Source organism: Camelus dromedarius, chromosome 18 (genome assembly GCF_036321535.1).
Source record: "Camelus dromedarius isolate mCamDro1 chromosome 18, mCamDro1.pat, whole genome shotgun sequence".
Classification (NCBI taxonomy): domain Eukaryota; kingdom Metazoa; phylum Chordata; class Mammalia; order Artiodactyla; family Camelidae; genus Camelus; species Camelus dromedarius.
This window is the reverse complement of record NC_087453.1, coordinates 8,838,791-8,859,769: the sequence shown is the minus strand read 5'-3', so window position 1 is coordinate 8,859,769 and position 20,979 is coordinate 8,838,791. Positions and strand designations below refer to the sequence as shown.

Here is a 20,979-nt window from a genome sequence, read left to right as displayed (position 1 = left end):
GTGCTCTGTATCTGTGAGTCTGCTTCTGTTTTGTTACATTTATTCATTTATTTTATTTTTTAGATTCCACATATAAGTGGTAACATACAGTATTTTTCTTTCTCTAACTAATTTCACTAAGCACAATATTCTCCAGGTCCATCCATGTTGTTGCAAATGGCAAAATTTCATCCTTTTAGAATGTATTTTTAAGATGTATGAGATATGAGAAAAGAAAAAAGGGATTGGCTCCAAAAATACACAAAGAAAAGCACAAAATCTAAATTAATATATACAAAAAGGTGACATTAGGTGAACTAGTCAACTGCTACTCAGTGCAAATCCTAAGTAGTTATCTAAAAAGTATGTTTAATGTACAATGTGGGTACACGCTGTATTAGAAAGAAGGGAGATAGGCAGAGACCGAGAAGATCTCAGGAGCCCAGGACATGGACAGATTAGTAGATGCAGAGGAAGAGGTGTGAGAGGACATGCACCAAACTACTGCTCATAGTTAATATAGGGAGGAAACTGGTGATTGGGAAGTTAGGGAAAAGCTGGGGAAAAAAGTCACCACATGAGGTATTTTAACAGAGAATTTAATATAAGGAATCAGTTGAACAAGTATCACTGGACTGCAAAAAGCTTTAAAAGAGGAACCTGAACTAACACAGAGGTAATAACTGCAGGGAGCAGGTATCACCCTTGTGTTAGCTCAGGCTGCTTCCCTTTATTCTCCCTTGAGACTTGGGGGAACAAAGGAACAAAGCTAGAGTTGATCAGATCTAGAGGCTTAGCGGAAGAAGGCTCCAGAATTGAACCCAGATCTCTGAGGAGGATGTGCTGTGAGGCTGATGCTGGGGGTGCCCCCAAAAGCTGAAAGCTGGAACCCACTGCTGATGCCAGGATAAAGGGCGATTCCCACAACGGCACAGGCAAACCAAGAGGCAAACAGGAAGAAACAAGTCTCTTCTCTCTGCCTTTCAGGCTCTCTCCTCTGTCCTGACTGGTGGAACCTAACAGGAAACCAACTGACAAAGGAAAAATGTAGTTTGCAGAGTGCCAGCCCCAGTATCCAAAGCAGAGCAGGGAAAGGTGGGTTTGGAGCTTAGTAACCAGCAGCTGCACACACCCCTCCAGACAGTGACAAAACAATTTTCCTCTGTACAAAAACTCTTTCCACCAGTCAGCATATCCTTCTGAGTGAGCCATGGGACCCATCTGAAGGCGATATTAATTATTCATTTCTCTAATTCAATCCTAGTGCCACCTAAATATCTACAAACTTAAAGACCATTTTGCTGAGTTAACCACACAATCTTAACAGAAAATAAAAAGGAGAAAGGAGGTACTTGCTCCTTCCCATTTGCTTTCTGTCTAGTCTCCAGCTTCTGGTCTTTCAGTGCTTCTTCAACCACCTTTGCTGGCCCCCACAGGGATTAGCAGCAGAGGGTACCTGTCTTTCAAGTGTTAGGTTCTGATGGGCTCAGCCTCCCCCACAGCCTCACAGCCTCCAAGCAGTGGTTACTGTTTTCTGTGTTATCTTTGTGTTCCCACAGCGTGCCCTTTTTGCTTTTTTCAGTTGAACATCTATTTGATCAACTCCCTATACTAAATTCTCTCTGTTGAAATATCTAGTATGATTTCTCTTTTCCTGACTGACACAAAGAAGTAAGGGGAACAAAGTCAACCTACTCTGCATACTCTGTACTGTTTAAAAAAATTTATGAGAACATGAATTCATTTATCAGACATGTAACTTAAAACTTTTTAAAAAGAGGTCAATATGCACTGATATGAAAAGATGTCTACCATCTGTTATGGGAAAAAAATAAAGTTGCAAAACGTTAAGCATAGCAAGGTCTCATTTTTATTAAAAAGGATACATATTTATGTTTGTGTATCCAAAGCAAATGCCAGTAGAAACATACCATACACCAACTGACCAGTTTTCATTCTGTGGGGAGTATAATGAAATGGGGAAAGGATCGCTTTCCTTTTACTTCACACACTCCTGAAATCCTGTTTGTTATTAAGCATGCATACAGTACTTTTAGATTAGTATGTGTATAAACACACACCCAGGCTCTAGCTCACACATAAAAACACTATCTTGGAGAACCCCAGGGGTATAAGTGCTTCTCGACCAGGGCAATTTCTGTCTCTGCCTACTGAAAGACACTGAGGTGCTTCCCAATATTTTAATACTATTGAAAACACTATATGTATAAAATAATTTTGTACATATAGGCTTTAGAACAACACATTCAAGGAGAGCTGAGTAAATTCCTAGTAGAATTGCTGGATCATATGGTATATGCCTTGTAAATATTGGTGGATGATTTTCTTCTGAGTAATACAATAACAAAAATATAATAGGGAGATGAGATACTCAGTATTCTCCTTAGATGCCTTAATATTTATGTTGATATTCCAGATGCATAGCACAAACTGTAAAACAGACTGGTTACGGGGAGCACCCAGAAGCAAACAGTTCCTTTTATGACTTTGCTTTTAACTTTGGGGAGCAGGGCAATAAATTGACAACCTTGTGCATCGCTGGTGGGAGTATAAAACGGTACAGCCACTTTGGAAAACAGTTTGGCAGTTCTTTAAAATGTTAAACAGAGTTATTGTGCAATCCAATAATTCCACTCCTATGTATACTTGAGAGAACTGAAAGCTTTTATCCACATAAAAACCTGGGCACAAATGTTCATACAAGTATTATTCATAATAGGCAAAAAGTAGAAAAGTCCAAATATCCATCAACTAATTAATGGCTAAATAAAGTATGGTATATCCAAATGTAAAAATATTATTCAGCCATAAAAAGTAATGAACTACTGATTAAGTGCTATAATGTGGATGAATCTTGAAAACATTGTTAAGTAGAAGCTAGTTGCAAAAGACCACACGTATTGATTTCAACTATATGAAAGTCCAGAACAGGCAAATTCATAGATATAGAAAGTAAATTAGTGATTGTCAATGGTGAGGGGTGAGGGAGTGGGGTGCAGAATGGGAGTGACAGCTGATGGGTACGGGGTTTCTTTTTGGGGTAATGAAAGTGTTCTGAAATTAGTGATAGTTGCACAATTCTTAATAAGTACTGAACTGTACATTTTAAAAGTATATTCTATGGTAAGTGAACTCTATAATTTGTTAATTATATCTCAATTTTTTAAAAAAGGATGTATGGAAAGCATACATACCTTATATACTGTAGCTACTCATTAAAAGTCAGCCCCCTTTGGAAAGAGGTAAACTAAAACTCAAGGTAATCTTAGGTGTTTTAGGTAGAATGGAATATTTTCAACAGAACCCAGTGGTTCATTTTATTTATTCATTTATTTAAGTGTATAATTCAGTGGTGTCTAGTTTATTCCCAATGTTGTACACTGGTTCATTCCTAATTTGTTAGAATCTGAAAATCAGTCTGTTAATTAACAAATCTATTGAACAACTACCCTATTCTGAGTCATTTCTAGGTGCTCTGAAGAGTAAGGAGGAGGGAACAATAGTTTTCATCCTCAAAAAACCTAAGTTATCCTTAGGAAGAGAAGAAATGAAGTGAAGGAAGCCAGCACTATACAATGGACTTTCAGAGACAGCAAGAAATGATCTCCATGAAGAAACAAGCTTTCTAGATCAGGTTTTTCCCAATATTCAACAGATTTAGAAAATCCTGGTTTTCAGAGATTAACAAAAGATCAAGAAATGAATTAAAAACAGACTGAGTATTTTTTTGAAAAACCCAAAATAAATCTATAGGGTCACAAAAATGACTCAAAAAGTAACATTAAATGGTAAAGCCAGTGATTCAGCATGAGTGTTTATGACAGTCTAAGATGAACATTAGATTGTCCAACAGCGAGCACCACACTCTTCCTTGTTTCAGCCGGGGCCACACCCCACGTGTCTATCTTCCACAGAGCTAGTGCAGAGCCTTGTACAAGGTGAAAACAATGAATGAACATCATCATCCTTAACCACAAGCAGACACAGGAGGGGTCCCACTACATTCAGGCAGAATCTCTACTTGTCTGAAACAAGCGTCACATTATTGGAATCTTTCTCTTCACTCCTAACATCAAATTACTACTTAACACTCTAGATAACTCTATAATGTGAACGGATGAAAACTCAAAATATAAACAGCAAGGAGACAATACAACATATGGTTAAGAGCAAAGGCTTTCGGAGTCAGATCAGGTTTGGAATTATCAGCTGTGTGACTGTGAGAGTAATTTTACTTCTTTGAGTCTGTCTCCTCATCTGTAAGATGGAATGCAACTACACAACAGCAGCACCTAACAACAGGTTTTTGTGAGACTTAAGTGGCATTTCCGGGGGGTCTACTACATGCCATAAAAAAAGGTTAGCTGGCGTTATGAAGACTGGGAACTCTCACAAATCATGAAGCTCTAAAAGAGAGGTCACATTCCTCATCCCCATTGTCTTCGTCTTCTTTGCAAAGGCCTCTTGGCCTAACAGTGCCTAGAACAGACCAGAGCAAACCAGGCAGGCAATAACCCCTTGACAAATGGCTCAATGAATTAGGATACAGATGCATGGCCAGACTGGGAAACAATGAATAAAAACCACAACCATGAAGGCTTTCCAAAGTTCATCTGGACATTTTGTCTTCAGGAATGTTGGTCTTGTTATTTGATGAGCCCAAGAGTTTGTTCTAAACTACATCTGAGGGTATAATTACCTCAAACCTCACTGTCTACATTGTCATGTAAATTCACACTATGAGTCTAAACAGGTTTTTGCTTACCATTTAGAGGGATTAAACAGCATCAGAAGAGGTTCAAATACATAAACTGAAACTGGTCAAAAAAGAATAGCCACATTTCAGAAAATATACCAATGGTGAGCTTTTTCCATGATAAGGCTAATACTTTTTAAAAGGAGGCACAGTAATTTAAGACATTGACATTTATAGCCGTAGCTCGACGCTTACTCTTGGAGGCCCAATTATCATCCCTGTCCATCTTGTAAGTGTCATGTCTTCGTCATCTTCTAGACCCCAGCTAACTGTGCCATCTCCTACTCCTTTCTGGCCTTCTTCGAGTTCTTCCAACAGTCGGAAATTGCGAGGGACTTTTACTCCTAAAATAAATGGAAAGAAATTCAAGATACTAGCAACTCCAGGGAAACTTGTAAGCCTAGAGCTAGCTGCTCATTATCACTACCTGAGAATAAAGATGCTTACATGCAAAAAACTGCTGAAAGCTGTCATACCTCAAGCTTACTGCTTTCAAAGCTATCTGTATTGACCAGCACAACCAGAAGGAAGGACACATGGTTTGTCACAGGTGAAGTGGCGACTAAACCAGGCCCAGATGACCAAACCTAGGAAGACACCCCACCCCCATCCCCACAGTTTTGACAAACTTCATAAAGGGTTTACATGTCGAAATGTTGATTCATTTGGGCCCACTAGTGATGAAAACCATCAATACCAAGTACTAACAAAAGTGCCTTGGAAGAAAAGAGGCTATTTCTTTTGTTTTGTTCTTACTACACATTTCTGAGGCTAAGAGCGTGCTCATTTATTGGACTGACTCCCAAAGTTCCTTAGGAGGAACAGACGCCCCTGCTGTATCACGTAACAACAGTGTCCTCTTGATCAACTCAGAATCAACGGAAGGTGGCAAGGATGAAAATCTTTAAGTATTTAAGCCATAGCTTCTCTCAACTTGTGAAAAAGCTAAAAGAAGGCAACCAGTTTTCTACTTTACTTGTTCCCAAAGACCCCACAGCCTGGCAAGTAGCTCATGGAAGCCAGCACACAAACACAGCTCACAGGTTTATGCCACTATACCCCAAGTTCAGGGAGAGGCTTGCACCGTTTCTGGGTGTCTTTCAGAAGAATCTAGGTACTGGGGCCAGATAGGAACGTTGCTCTCCCAATCGGTCCTGTCTACTTCTCCCCCCACTCCCCTCTTCTCCCAGCATTTAGACTGTTTCCTCTGGAAAACACCAAGGATCCAGGCAAGTTAAACACTGAGCCCCCAGCTGGCCAGACTCTGGGAGCCAAGCAGCACTTAACATATGACTATGAAGAAAGACCAAGTGGAGAGACTCAAGACTGAGAGGTGTTCCCAGAATATCCTCATTATTTCCCAAAGTGTAGGACACATGCTACTATTAATTCAACTGGAATAAATACCTGAGCATCTACTTTGTGTCAGGTACTTTTCCAGGCACTGGGAGATAAGCAGTGAACAAACCAAAAATACCTGCCCTCATAGGGCTTACATTCTAGCAGGAAACATATACAAATTATGCAAATTACGTAGTATGACAGATGGTGGTGTTCTGAAGTAGAGCAATGGTGGGGGAAGTTACAATTTTAAATAGGGTGATCAAGCAAAGCTCTATTGCAAACAAATGTTATGACTAAAGATGTGAAGAAGGGGGAGCATAACTTATGGTTGCTGAAGGGAGCATCTTCCAAGCAGAGGAAACAGCAAGTGCAAAGGCTCTGAAGCAGGATCTTGTCCAGAGTGTCAAAGAACAGCAAAGATGTTAATTTGGTTAAAACCAAGTCAGTGAGATCAAAGTACAGTAGGCAATTTGGGGACACCAGCTATTACTGAGTGACACAAAAAGCTACTGGAGTCCTGAACAGAAGAATGACAGGATCTGACTAGTTTTTAGTAAGATCCCCCTGCCTGCTGTGTGAAGAATACAGTAAAAGCAGCTAGGGCAAAAAAAGCTACGAGGCTACTGCAATTACTCAAGCAAAAGAGCATACTGGCTCGGACCATGGTGACAGCAGTGAAGGTGGTGAGAAGCAGCATAATTTTAGAGGTCTAAGCTGGTAAGATTTGCTGTCAAGCTGCCGGTGAAAGAGAAGTCAACTATGGCTCCCAGGCATTTCATCTAAGCAACTAGAAGGATGGAGTTGCTAGTGGTGCATTAGATGATTTTAGGTGGTACATGAGTAAACACTTCATTTTACGGTCATGTATTTATTTTTAAGAACAACTTACTTACGGCAAGTAATATTATACTAATTTTCCATTTACAATGATGGTAAAAGTTTCTTTTTAAAATAAATATAAGCAAAAAAGTCAGCTGATTGAAAAATAATATTAAATAGTACAGATGGTACTTGAAAGGAAACAGAAAAAAACCTGAAAGCATTCCTGAATGGTCCATTTGGAAAACACTGGCATTTTTTATCCACAGAATGGCCAACTGTATTATTCAGCTATACTGGACTGAGTCTCCTCCAGCAAACAAAAAATTGAAGGATGTTTGTGACATTATAAGCAAAAAGCCAGATAATACAATGCCTTTCATTCAGAAAGAGTTAAATCTAAATCTTTAATAATCCTAACTAATGTGGCTTAGAGGAAGGAAAAAAAAACCCACTGTGAATTACTATTGCTGTTACTATTGGTTAATTTATAAGTCTGAACTAATAAAAATGAATATCCAAAGAGCACAGAATCATACTGATAGGAAGACTGACCAATATCTAAGGTACCTGTTCAAGAAGGTGTAATGGGCTGAGTTGTACCCCCTCAAGTTCACATCTTGAAGTCCTAACTCCCAGCATCTCAGAATGTGACTGTATTTAGAAACAGAGCCTTTGCAGAGATGATTACATTAAAATGAGGCCATCAGGGTGGGCCCTAATCCAATCTGACTGGTGTCCTTATAAAGAGGAAACTCAGACGTACAAAGGAGACAGCACAGGTGCAAACATGCTTGGAGTAAAGACCACGTGAGGACACGGCGAGAAGGCAGCCACTTGCAAGCCAACAGGAGAGGTCTCAAAAGAAACCAAACTTGCTGATACCTTGATCTTGGACTTCTAGCCTCCAGAACTCCGAGCAAATAAACTTTGATTGTTTAAGCCACCCAGGCTGTGGGATTTTGTTATGGCAACCCTAGTGAACTAATACAGATGCTAAGTGACATCTTAAGAAACTTGGAAAGGATAGAGATTAAGATGGTAATAGCAGTTATCTCTGGGTGCAAAGATTATGGGTGATTCCAACCCCCTTTCTATGTTTTGACTTTTTTTTTTAAACCATGATCTTGTGTTATTTGATCAACAAAACTCTTTCCTTCTGCCTGGAACCCTCTTCCCCCAGGTAAGTTACATCAGTCATACTCTCACCTTCTCAGGGCTTCCGTTATATGACACCTGATTAAAGGATCAAGGATTCTCTGAGAGTGGGGATCTCACTTAATTGTATTCCTTAAGTGACTAACTTTTAAGTGGTCCATGTTTTTTATTGTTACCAAAACTTGTTTAAGTCAAATGAACAACAGCTCCCATGGCTGAGCCCTTCTTGTTGAATGAAGTTACACGTGTGACCTCTATTTCATAAAAACGTTGTGTGTGTGTGTGTGTGTGTGTGTGTGTGTGTGTGTGTGTGAGAGAGAGAGAGAGAGAGAGAGAGAGAGAGAGAGAGAGAGAGAGGGAGGGAGAGAGGGAGAGAGAGAGAGAGAGAGAGAGAGAGAGATCTTTAAGCCAGGCTGGATTAATTACTCCTGGTGTAACTGTTGCTTTTGTAGACCTTAGCAAAGAACATCCTTATGGCTGGAAATGTTCCCTCTTCATCTAACAAGCAGGTCTGCTTAAGAAATCTTAATCCAAATATCACAAGCTCATTGGTATTAGTTTCAAAACAGGGAGTGAATTCAAGTTACATTTTTCTGATGTTTGATTTTTTTAATTGTGAAGTAGGGAAAATATATTAGAAATGAATCCTGTACTTCCAACAGGTATTTCCATTGGATTAGACATTCAATTACTTAAAAACAAAGTGTGCAAAGCCCATATATACAACTGAACAACAAAAAATGAGTCAGTTAAACTTACTTTAGGTTAGTATTTAGAATAGTAACTGAGCACCACAGAAGACAAAATCAGCTTTTTGTTGTTACTTCTATACTGACCATATAGGATGATTCAATTTGATTCAACTATAAAACAGGCATCAAAACAGCTTAATTAAGTGAAAAACTTTGGATTGGCCATATCTGTTGGGCAGTCTAGAAATATTCCAAGCAAGAGTTGGAACATACATATAACTATCAGAATAGTTGTACTATGTACTGATTAATGACAATAAGCATTTATTCCATTTGACCAGCAGTTCTCAGCTTTTTTTGATCTCAAGACCCTTTTACACTTTTAAAAATTACTGAAGATGTCAAAGAGATTTGTTTATTGTGGGAGATAGCTACTGATATTTACCAAATTAGAAATTAAAACTGACAAATTATAAAAATATTTCATTCATTTAAGACTAGCCACAACAAACCATTACATTTTAAGATAACATATGTTCCGAAGAACACAGTGAGGAGAGTGGTATGGCTCTGCAAATGTCTTTAATGTCTGGTTCAAAACAACAGGTAGTTACACCAGAAATTGACACAACATTGTAAACTGACTATAACTCAATAAAACAACAACAACAACAACAACAACAACAACAGGGAGTGTTAAGAACCGAGGTGAGCTGGAGAATACACATCCTGCCTAAAGGGAACAGTCAATCCTTTGCTCTGACCAAATGTCTGTGGGTCAGATTGTGCTATGGACCATCATTTTACAACATTTGAGGTCACTTAATTGTTCTCAAAAATCCGTTTGCGCCCTAACACCCTAGGTTTAGCTCAGAGGATATTTTAAACCCTTTCTTCTGTCAGAGGGTAAGAAAAGATTGATAAACGCGCTAATCTGGCATCTGACAGTTAAGCACACTGTTCATCTTTATGTAACTAAATCTTGAAGAATAGAAGTCCACAAAGTGGATAGCTTTTAAAGAGGACTTATATTTTAATTCATTTTTTTCCTAAGCTATAAACTTCTATTTTCACTCAAAAATTGATTAAAAGTGAAGTATGGGGAATAATAACAGCCAGCAAAAATCAGGAACTGCAAAAATTTACAAATTGTGCAGTGATTCACTTAGCTTTTTCTGATATTTAAACAGAAGTGACTGATTAGCACCCGATTAGCTGGTATACTGAACTCTATCTGGTAAGGAACCATCTAGGTAGGGTTCACCATGTTTCATGTGTAAAAAATTGAGCTCCTCTCACATTTACAAGCAAAAATCCACACATTTCAGGACTGCAGTTTTTTAAAAAGTTAGCTAAGCTCTTTACCTGGTTGTCAAAACTTCCCTACCCGCAGATTTGTCAGTAACAAATATGTACACACATCTCCTTTCAGTATAATGATTATCAAACATTTACTCAACACCATGTTAGACCTTATAGGTGCTATGAAAAAAAAACCAGGAGCCTCCCAATCAGAGTATAAGTCTCACCCTGGAAACAAGATATACACTGTATACAAAGTTCAATAAAACAAAACAGTATCAAAATGTATGAGAGAAATATAATCAGAGGACAATGATTCTTAATCTTTGAGGGGGGGGTCACAGACCCCTCTGAATTTGATGAAAGCTAAAGAGGTGCATGCTACTTAGAGGGACTGGACTTTATCCTAAGGCTAATTAGTGGGGAGCTGCAACAGGACAAGAGATAAGGCAAATCTACTGGGTAATGTTCAGGCTAGGCTGAAGGATTAGAGGCCAGGTTAGGATGTATTACTACTAACATCTCAGGATACAAAGCCAGAAGCATTTGCTTATAGCAAATGATGTGACGACACAACACATTACTGAACTTCTTATAGGCTGAGAAAGGTGGGAAATAAGGAATGCTAAGAGACTTAAGGCAGCACATACTACTTTGCACAACTGTGGTGATGGTTCCCATTTTCAGAAACACACACACACACACACACACACACACACACAAACATGTGGCCTTTACCTGGTAGGCTTTGGATAAATATTTGCTAAAAAATCAAAAAATTGAGCAAAGGATAAAAAGGTATGCACATTCCATTTTATGAAAGATAAAGTCAACCACACTTCCCTGGGTGTGTGCACTCACATAAATTATCTTTCGATGACACGGAAGCAGAATCAAGAATGTAAGGATACCTGGCTGACCACTCTATTTTAAAAAGGCTGGTCGGAGTAATGGCTTGGTTATCTTCCACAAATAAGAATCAGAGTACACTGTAGAGAAAATTCTATAATTTTTTAGCAGAGGATTGAGAGCACAGACCTAGGACCAAGTCCTTACTCCACAACTTTCCAGTAATCTAGCTGTGTGACTGCAAGTTACATTGAACCTCACCAAAACCACGATCCCAACACTCCCTGCCCTCTCAAGTGTCAATGAGGGAGAATAAATGAAGTGAAACTTGTAAAGCACTTTGCAAAATACCTGACACAGAGTAGTAATCACCTTCATCAGCACACTGTATATCCATCATAAAATAAAAAATAAAAATCCCTTACTTGATCCCGTATCTCCTCTTAGCTACCATCTCATTTCTTTGTTGCTTTTTAGCAAAAAACCTTCAAGGGCTGTCTAGACTCCTTGTCTGTAGTTCTTCACCCTACTCACACCTACTCTAATCAGGCTTTTTCACATAGTCACTCACCAAAACTGCTTTTGTCAGGGACACCAAGCAGCACCCTCTAGCCACATCCCTCATATGGTCAATTCTCAGCCACCACCCCAAGTTCTTGGAACTCTCGGTAGCACCCTCCTTTAACTCTTTCTTTCCTCAGCCTCAGGTTCTGTCCCCACTTCACTGTCTGATTGGCCTCACCTTCCTGACCTCCAAACACAGTTAAAACCACCCCAAACAAAACTCCCCTGCACTCTTCAAAAAACAGAAACTACCCACTCCTCAATCTCAGTATATGGCACAGGTTTCTCTGGCTAGAAATCTTGGGAGTCATGATAAGAATTCTTATCTTTTCCTTACACCCCACATCCAACCCATTTCCAAATATATCCCAAATATGATTATTTTCACCATCCCCACTGTGATCACTGTAGTCCATGCCGCCTCAGATTCCTGACCAGTTTCTTGGTCTTACCTGGTTTCCACCTACCGTCTATTCTCCAGAGCGAGCCTTTTAAAGATAAGTTAGCTCCCATCACTCCCCTTCTCAAAGCCCTCCACTGGCTTCCCCTTACAACTAGCATCCAAACTCCTTACCTCAGTACAGAGCACCACGTGCTTCCCCAATCATTTCCTGCCACCCTTTCCCTTGCTCCCTCACCCTCCTTCCCTCACCCTCCTTCAGCCATACCAGCCTTCCTGAAGTTCTTGAAAATGCAACCTGATTTTTTGCCTTCGCACTTGCTGTTTCCTCACCCAGGAATTTTCTGTCCTAGAGCTGGGAATGGCTGGCTGGCTCCCTTATTCTTCACCTAAGGTCTAACTTCCCATTCCTTTATCTTGCTTTATTTTTCTTCACAGCATCATTACCACTTGACATTTTAAATGTACAGTATTCATGTTCACTTCATTAGCTGTTTACTGTCTGTTCTCCCATCTGAACACAAGCTCCATGAGAGTAAAACTTCATCTATTTTGTTCACTGCTGAATTTCCAACACCTAAAAGAGGGCTTTGCCAGAGCATGCACTCAAATACTTGCTGAATGAATGAATGGGTGGCTGGGTGTTAGCTAGGGATATTTTTTCAGAATGAATAATGCTCAAAATTCTAACTCTGGTTTATTTCTGGAAATACAGCAGGGAAACATTCACAGCACTATTAAAAGGGACTCTAATATTATAAAGATTATCAAAGGGGCTTAGCATGGATTTTAAATAGCCCAAGGAAAGTTATACATTACATTCTGAATGTGATGATTTTAAGAAGAAACACTTATCCTCAATTAGGAGCGGGGCGGTCTGCAGAGGTCCTCTCAGGATCCTCCCCGCCACAATGTTCCTTCACCTTCACATAATGTCTCCGCTGTACATTTTCTTCTTCTTTAAATTTCATTTTCTTTTTTTGTCTGACTCACTCTTGAAGCTTCTCAAGTTGCAGTTGTGACTCATTCAGTCCTACCTCTCCAGAATCTGGTGTGCTGCCTGGCAAGTAATAATACTTGATAAATGTTTCCTGATTGAAGAAAAAGCAGTATCTCTTCCTTTCCTACTGTAAACTCTAATATAGTCTATTGTGGCCAAAATATTGGACAGTGATACCATATAACTGAGACACCTAAGGTTTTTATTTTGAGATAATTAAGATTTGATAAGTAGTTTTATTTTTAAATGAAATGTGATTGAGACTTTTAGGGAAACTTACTTTTTTTGTTTTTAATGAGGGACAACTGGTTTTTTTGCTCAAACCACACAAGGATTCTTCACTACAAATTAAACTTTGTTTCATAAAATATATATGAGAGAATATTACTGATATTACAAGCCATTTAGAAACTGTATACAAAATTAATACATTAATATTATCTACAAAGCAAGAGCATTTAGCTCCAAATGACCTGACCACACCCTTGCTTTAGAACCTCAGGGGCTACTCCAGTGACGTAAATCTAAATATTGGTGGAATTCAGCGATCCTGTAGACCTTACGAGTGTAGCAGTCACAGTGAGAATTTCATCCCATCCCAAATGGAGAGAATAAGCTCAAAGTCATGATACATTAATTTGAACAAAAGATTTCAGTGAATGCATTAAAAAATTAAATCCACATATGTCAGAAACCATAATAGATCAGAAAAACTCAGTAATACTCTAACATGTTTTCTTCCTATGGCACTTTAATCCACTGAATCAACCTACATTTTAAGATTCCTAAAATTTCTGTGTGAACCTGACACCTAAAAGACAGCTGGAGAAACAGCTTCAAGTGACAATCCAGAGGATATAAAAATGGACTCTTGTTAATCTTAATAAACTGTAACTATTAAAAAGTTAACTATGAAAATGTTAAGATAATTTCACCAAGGTGCTAAAATATCACAGAAATCCAAGATTTTTAAAAAGAAAACATTTGTTCCTGCTACTTCAGAATTCTTCTTTCCAGAAGAATTTTTCCTGGATCTGTGTCAGTATCAAAAGTCAGCCAGTTATTCTCTTAGCTAAATATAAACTGAAAAGCCAGCAGCTGTAGGATATTACAAAGAAAATACGACAACCAAGTTGAAAAAACATGAATATTTGATAGGGTTTTACACCACGTCACAGTAAAGCATTTAATGCAGTAATTTGAAACACAGCAACATACGAAAATATTTGTGGTACAAAGGGATTTTGAAGCCCTTTAAAACATCTTTTTGGGAAAATCATGGCCACAAAGCAGCAGCTATCATAATATGCCAATCTTTGAAAACCCTGGCCTGGCCTGGGTCCTGATTTAAAATGGCAGAGCCTCACAGGTTTTCCTGGAAAGAAAGCTGCTAGTTGAAACTGTTTTGGTTGCCCATTCAGGGAAGACATTGAACTAAGCTGGGAGTCTGGTGCTGCTACCGTTCTGGAAAATAAGGAGGCCTAGAAGGTGATACATCTGATTCAGTGTTCTTGAAAAGTGGATAGACAGTTAGGGGCAGTTAACTCTTATGTCTGAGCAACTGACTGGCAAGTGCAGTCTGGCTGCCTAGTTAATGCCTGCCCAGAAGAGCATATTTCTTCTCTCCTTCTCTATAGCAGTGCTTCTCCAGGTATGGTCCCCAGAACTGCAGCCTGCACATCACCTGGGAACTTGCTAGAAATGTAAATTCTCAGGCCACACACCAGAATACTAACTACACCATAGAACTATCAAATCTGAAACTGAGGGTGGAGCCTAGCAATCTAACGGGCCCTCCAGGTTCTGATGCACACTAGCTTGAGAATCACTGCTAGGGGGAAGAAACAGTGGCAATCCATTATTCTTTACAGTCCAGACAATGTGACAACAAACAGCTGGTGACAAAATGCAAGACCCTGTATTTCTCTGCTGCTAGAATGACTAAGGCCAAAGATCAAATTTTCTCTGACGGGGATGGAGTCAAAGAATAAGATATGGTAAGTGTGTCAGGACAGACAGGGAAGGAGAGGACAGAGTTAATTCTCTGCTCAAGTCCCTCTATAAATATCAACTAATCAGGACAGGAGCTTTCCTTTTTGAAAGGCTGAACAGGCACTTTTGCTTCTGCTCTATCAGATACATTGTTTCTCCAAATATGTCAAATTTATATATTTGGCTACATTAAGATGAGACCCTGGATGAATTCATTCCAACAGTCAATATTTATTGAGCATCTTCTATATGTCAGCAACTATGCTGGGTGCTAGGGACATAGCAGAGAACAAGACAGAATTCTGCCCTACTGGAAAGGTACAGAAAATATGCAAGAAAACAAACAAGAAACCTTCAGACAAGGTTAAGCACTTTAGTGGAGAACAGAACAGGGATGTGATAATGAGTGAGAAGACTATACTGAAAGGGGTAGGGGCAGGGATGGCCTTTCTGGAGAGCTGAGGCCTGAAGAAGAAGCAGGCAGAGCAAGAGCAGAGGTGCATATTACAGGAGGTCTGGGGTAGGTAAGGCCAAGACCACAGAAGGCCTCGTGGGTCACAGAAAAGAGATGGATTTTATTCTAAGTGCAGTGGGAAAGGCTGTCTGCAGGGGAGTGGCAGTTTCTGTTTTCTGTCTGTAAGAGATCGTTCTGCCTCTTCTATGGAGAATGGAACTGTCTTTCTCAGCCTTCTAGGCAAGAGAAAGACAGTTCTGGTAGGACAAGAATGACAAGAATGGAGATGGAGAGAAGGAGGATTTAGCATCTATTTTGGGGTTACACCTACTGGACTTGTGACGGGGTGAATGTTACTATGAAGAAAGACTCCTACCTGGCAATCATTACTAGCTACCCACAAAAGGACTAATCTGCCAAGGCAGGAATGTCAACAGACCTGCCAATGGCTGAAGGAACTTGAGATGCCTAGCTGGAGAACAGGCAATGGGGGCTGGAAAAATGGTAATATGGCCCAGAGCATATGTCCTGAAGCAGAACTGTGCTGGTTCTGTACCCTGGTTTGCAAGTCACTGGCTCTTAGCCTCAGGCAAGTCATTTCTCCTCTTTGGGCCTCAGTTTCCCCAGCCTTATAACAGATACCTGCTTCAAAGAGCTGCTGTCAGAAACAAGATGATGTATTTAATACAGCATCTAGCATATAGTAAGCCCAAGAAGCGCAGCTTGAAAAGAAGTCTGAAGGGGTCGCACGTAAATGAAGACAATAACTTACTTTGTACATGCTATGAAGGGAGACTAAGCCCAATGAGTGCAAGTTATGAGTATAAGGTATAAGCAAGAGCTTCCTTAGAAATGACTTCACTCTCGTAAAAGAGTGGTAGCACACTACCCAGAATGGGATAAAAAGTGGCCAGGGCTCCTGTAAAGAGTTCCTGCTACAGGTGGCAGAAGCTTCTCATTAAAGCCTGTTCTCTCACCAAGATTAAACATGCCAAGGCTGAGAAAGAGCATGTGCCCAAATCCATGCCCTTCCATTCCCTTCCTAAGGTACTGGAGCACGTTGCGGAGGGAACTGGAGTCAAAAACTCCTGGGCTCTAATCTGAGTGTCACCATTCCTCAGCCAGCCACCAATGTCCCTCAGGAATACTGTGGGGCCAACGCCTCCCCTGGTTAGCTCACCAGGTTATGAAGAGTTGGATGAGATGTCATAACAGGTAAGTCAAAATACTTGGAGAACTCTTAAGCACTATACATAATATAAAGGTAATAGTGTTAACATCTCTGCTTCACCAGATGTGCTGCTCTGTACTTCCCTGGGACCTTTCAGAATTAAAGAAGATTTCTTACTTTACATTTTCTACTCTGCTTTTATCAAACTACTGTAGAGCTGCCTACCCTTCAGGTGAGACAGAGAGGGAGAGAGAGGAAAAGAATATGGTGGGAGGAAGAGGGTGGTTTTATAGATGTCATGAAGGGGAAAATCATGACCATCAAAATTAACCTTGGCAATCCCTAAGAGGAGCAAGAGGTTGTACTGGCCCAACAGAGTTTCCCCTCCATCACTGGAGCAGACTGCTGTTTCTTCAGCTGAGCATACAAGAAGAAGTTCTCTCCAATGCAGGGCTCATGTTGTATAAGAGGCACTTAGCTACAGCTGGCACAGTAGGACACTCACAAAGGGAGACCTACGGGAACGAGACCAGCTAAGACTACAGGTTCTCGCCTCCCAGCTCCAGCTCCATCTTTGAGTGGAATGGAAGACTACGTAACGTCCACTGCCCATTTGGTTAAATGTTCATAAGTGGAGTGTGTGTGTGTATACAGCACTCCCAACGCATGAAAATTTAAAATGTAAAAGGCTTACTCTTCTGGCACTCAATTTCGGGTTAACTGTCAGGGAAGCCTGTGGGATGCTGGGTGAGAGGAAAGACCTGGCAGTCAAGGGTTACTATTTAAGATCCTGCAGTCCTGGCCAAGGCAGGAGGAAGTCACCTGTCAGAGCATGGGCAACCTGAGGATTCTGGTGGGCTTTCCACACTTCACCCTCCAAGATCTATGCACAAATCACACATTGCAGAACTAAGGGAGGTGGGAAGGTGTTGTCACCAAGTGTTGAAAGCAGTGACCACAAAAAACTAAGTTCAGCCCTTACAGGAACTCAAAGGCTTCAAAGCTGTTTCCTGGCAACCAGGGCACAGACTAATCAAGAGGCTTATTCTAAACCTGACTAAGGAAGGCCTCAGGGCCCCTGACCACACCTGAAAGACTTCCCAGGGTTAGAAAGCAGAAAGGCCTGTACACTCATTTCAGTTTAACCCAAATAAGATCTTTCTGCTTCCACACTTAGCACTCTGCATGCCTCTCACTGCCTGGGAGCACAGGTCAGGTTTTGTCATTCCCCTCTTTTTAAGACTCTCATTCATTCATTCATTCATTCAACAAATACTTAACTGAATGCCTACTTTAGACCAGATACTTGTTCAATGGCTTCCCTCCACAATGAGTAAAATGTAAAGCAGTACCTCTCTAACTCATTTATTTAACAAGCCTCCTTTGCACACCAAGGCTTTTATTTTGTTCTTTCAACATGCCAAGCTCGATCCTGCCACACGGCCTTTGTACTCACTCCACCACCCCTCCCAGCCCCCACCTGTGACGCACACTGCATGGTTGGCTCCTTCCATCGTTTGTCTCAGTCCAAATGCTCCCTCTTGGAGAAGTCTTCCCTGACCCCCTCTCCAGACTCTATCACATCACACAATTTCCTTCAAAGCATTTACTGTTATCTCAAATCTTCTTAATTATTTTCTCTTTTAATGGACTTCTTCCTGCCTCAAATAGAAGCTCCTCCAGGACAGGGGCTATGTCCATCTTGTTCACTGTTCACAACGGGACACAGCAACCCTTAATAAATACCTGTTGAATAAACAGACAAGGAGTTCTAGGAAGCCCATTTAGGGCAACTCAAAACCAGTTCCACGTTCTCTAAACCATGCCAAATGCTCTTGTATGCCACTAGAGAGCAGCTGATGATGTTTATCTGGCCACCATGGCATCTATGAAGCACTCTTCAGTTGGCAAGGCCTCAAGAAGTTAGAATTAAGTAGCTGTTAAACCAGATTATAGGTAGCCAATCTCAAGTGATTGCCAACATGGCTGAGTTGCAATACTACCATAACACTGGCTGCTATGGGCACATTGTACCCCCCAGTTCATGGCAACCTGGCAGGGGGGTTACTCCACTGAAGAGGTTTCCCACAGCAGTCTGGCCTGACTCAGCCTCTCTCTGCTGAGAATGTCTGTGGCAGTCTCTTGGTAACTGAATTGACTCAGCACTGCTCCAATTAGAAACAAAATCTAGGAAAAGGATGTGTGGTTTCCTCTGTCCTCCAGCAAGACCCCATTGCTCTGAGTGTACAAGGCAGCTTGTGGTAGGTGACTTCAGTCAGAGCTCCTACTTCCAGTTCCTTCTATTCCCACTCTAACAATCAAAGATGGCTCCTTGGGATACTAGAGGAGCAGCATCCTGGAGACTCTTCTCACCCTGTTCACTTTAGGTCACCAACCCTCTCCTAAAAGAGCTGTTGCTGTGGCCTTAAATAGCCAGAGGATTTCAGTACCCCGGCGGGTGGGCCTGTTTGCTTCCTCCATCAGAGGCTACCCGTTGTCACCTCATCTGGGAGGACTTCATTGGCCAACTTTACTGCCAAGCACCTCAGGGAACAACTTCCTCACCAAAAGGGAGATACTCCGCACTTCAGGATCAGACTCTCTTGCCTCATCAGTCCTTTGGGGGACTTTCCCTGCCAATCCTCACCTTGCTTCCTCCAGAAGGCCATCTGTGTTCACCCCCTGATGACCAACTGCAAGTGTTAACTCTAAAACAGACCCTTCAGGATTGGATCCTCTGGCACATCTTAGGAGCACAGAACAGGGAATCCAGTCTCAAAAGAAATGTTGCTTCCCTTAACCTACCAGAGACTAGAAGAACTCCCCCTGGCCCGAAGTGTAGCCCTCTGATTCTCTCTTGCCCATCCCAGAGGAGTGGGGGTTTGCTCAGCCTTCTTCTCCAGTCACCCAAGGGTTTCCATTTTATTTGCTCCTTTCCCCATGACCATCCAGCCAATGGGGAACTTCTGAGCTGAACCCACATATCTGTTACAAATATCCAAAAGAGTGGAAGGGAATGACAGTCTCCAAAAAAGACACTCCTAGTGTATGCTTCCATCACCCAATAAAGGAGATTTTTCTTCTTGAAGAGAAACATTTCTGAAACCTGACCTTTCCACAGTCATCCGCTGCATGGGGCTTCCCTCAGCTGTCCCCCAAACAGACACCTCCAGGGCTCCCAATACGTCTGTTCTACACCCTATATCGCAAGCTTCCACCAACTGCCCTACTCAGAGCTTGCCTCCTACAACTAACATCTATCTCCTCAATACGGGCCTGGTAACGACGGGGTCATTTCACTATCGGCTGCTCCAATAAAATCCCTCTGGAATCTGAGAAATCTTTTTCCCCTTCTCATGTATCCTGTGGAGATGCCCCTAATCCCCTCCAAAAGCAGCCACCCCCAGACTCCCCCTTTCTAATTAACATAGAAATTTCCTCAGCTAATCCCATTTCCAAAACTAACGCTGGAGCTGTTCCCTTAATCAATGGGGAATTCTCTCAGTCATCCCCCAGGATCCCATCTTCCTTCTTCCATCCATCCTGAGGGGCTTCTCTTAAGTCCCCGCCAAACGGACATCCCAAGGCTCCTCCCCTCGCCCGGACACCCAGCACCCAATAAAGGACTTCCATCTGTGTTGGGGCGCCTCCTTTTCCTCTAGGGGACCCCTCGATCTCCCCCACAGAACCATCAGCCCCAGTCTCCTCGGGAATGTCTCTGGGCTCGCCCCTCGCCCGCTCGGGCAGCTCAGCAGCGCCGCAGGGCCCGGCCCTTCCTCTCAGCGGGGCCCTCATGCCGCCCGGGGGAGCCTCTGGGCCTCGCCGCGCCGCCCACAGGCCCGTCAGGCCCCCGCCCGTGCTTCCGGCCACCGCCTGCTCCTCCTCCCCACTCAGGCCGCCCGGGTCGCCGCCACGAAGCTCAGCGGACAGAGGCAGTGCAGAGGCTCTGGCCCCGCAGCAAGGGCCTTTGCGGGTCCCCGGCCCCCGACCCAAGCCCCTGCCCCTTCGGCCGGCTGGGCCCGGCGCCCCTGCTCACCCGAGCCTGTGGTGGCTGCCATCTTGCGTCGCTGTCGCTCAAAGGCCGGCCCCTTCTTCACCCCCCGCCCGTTCCCCGGGCCTTTCTGCGCATGCGTGCGCGCACGCGCTGACGCCCGCTCCGAGGACCGCGCGACCCGTTGTCGGGAAGGTTTTTTTTCTGCCCTTTTAGAGAGGAAATATTTGCTTGCGTGAGGGCCCAGCAACCTGCAAGGCCCTCCAGACTTGGGTGCAAGGGAGGTATTGAGGTGTTTGGTGAGAAGGACAAGGGTGATAAGACTTGGAAGGGTGTGACTGTGAAAGAAAAAGAAAGGAAAGCTTTAAAAAAAGCTCCTATTGTAATAACCTATAATGGAATGTAATTTGAAAAAAAAAAAACAACAACAAAACTGAATCACTATGATAGACACCTGAAACTAACACAATATTGTAAATCAACTATA

At 41.9% G+C, this 20,979-nt stretch overlaps 1 protein-coding gene across 1 annotated transcript in view; it reads right to left on the bottom strand.

Annotated features, from left to right (window-relative positions):
• UBE2V1 (ubiquitin conjugating enzyme E2 V1) overlaps window positions 1–20,612 on the bottom strand; it is a 28,230-nt gene extending 7,618 nt beyond the window's left edge. The window contains exons 1-2 of the mRNA XM_010978658.3: window positions 20,538–20,612; window positions 4,952–5,100 (exon numbers count right to left, since the gene is read on the bottom strand). Coding sequence (XP_010976960.1) covers window positions 4,952–5,100; window positions 20,538–20,559 — 171 coding nt within the window. The 5' untranslated portion in view covers window positions 20,560–20,612. The remainder of the gene's footprint in view (window positions 1–4,951; window positions 5,101–20,537) is intronic.
• Window positions 20,613–20,979: the final 367 nt, after the last annotated feature.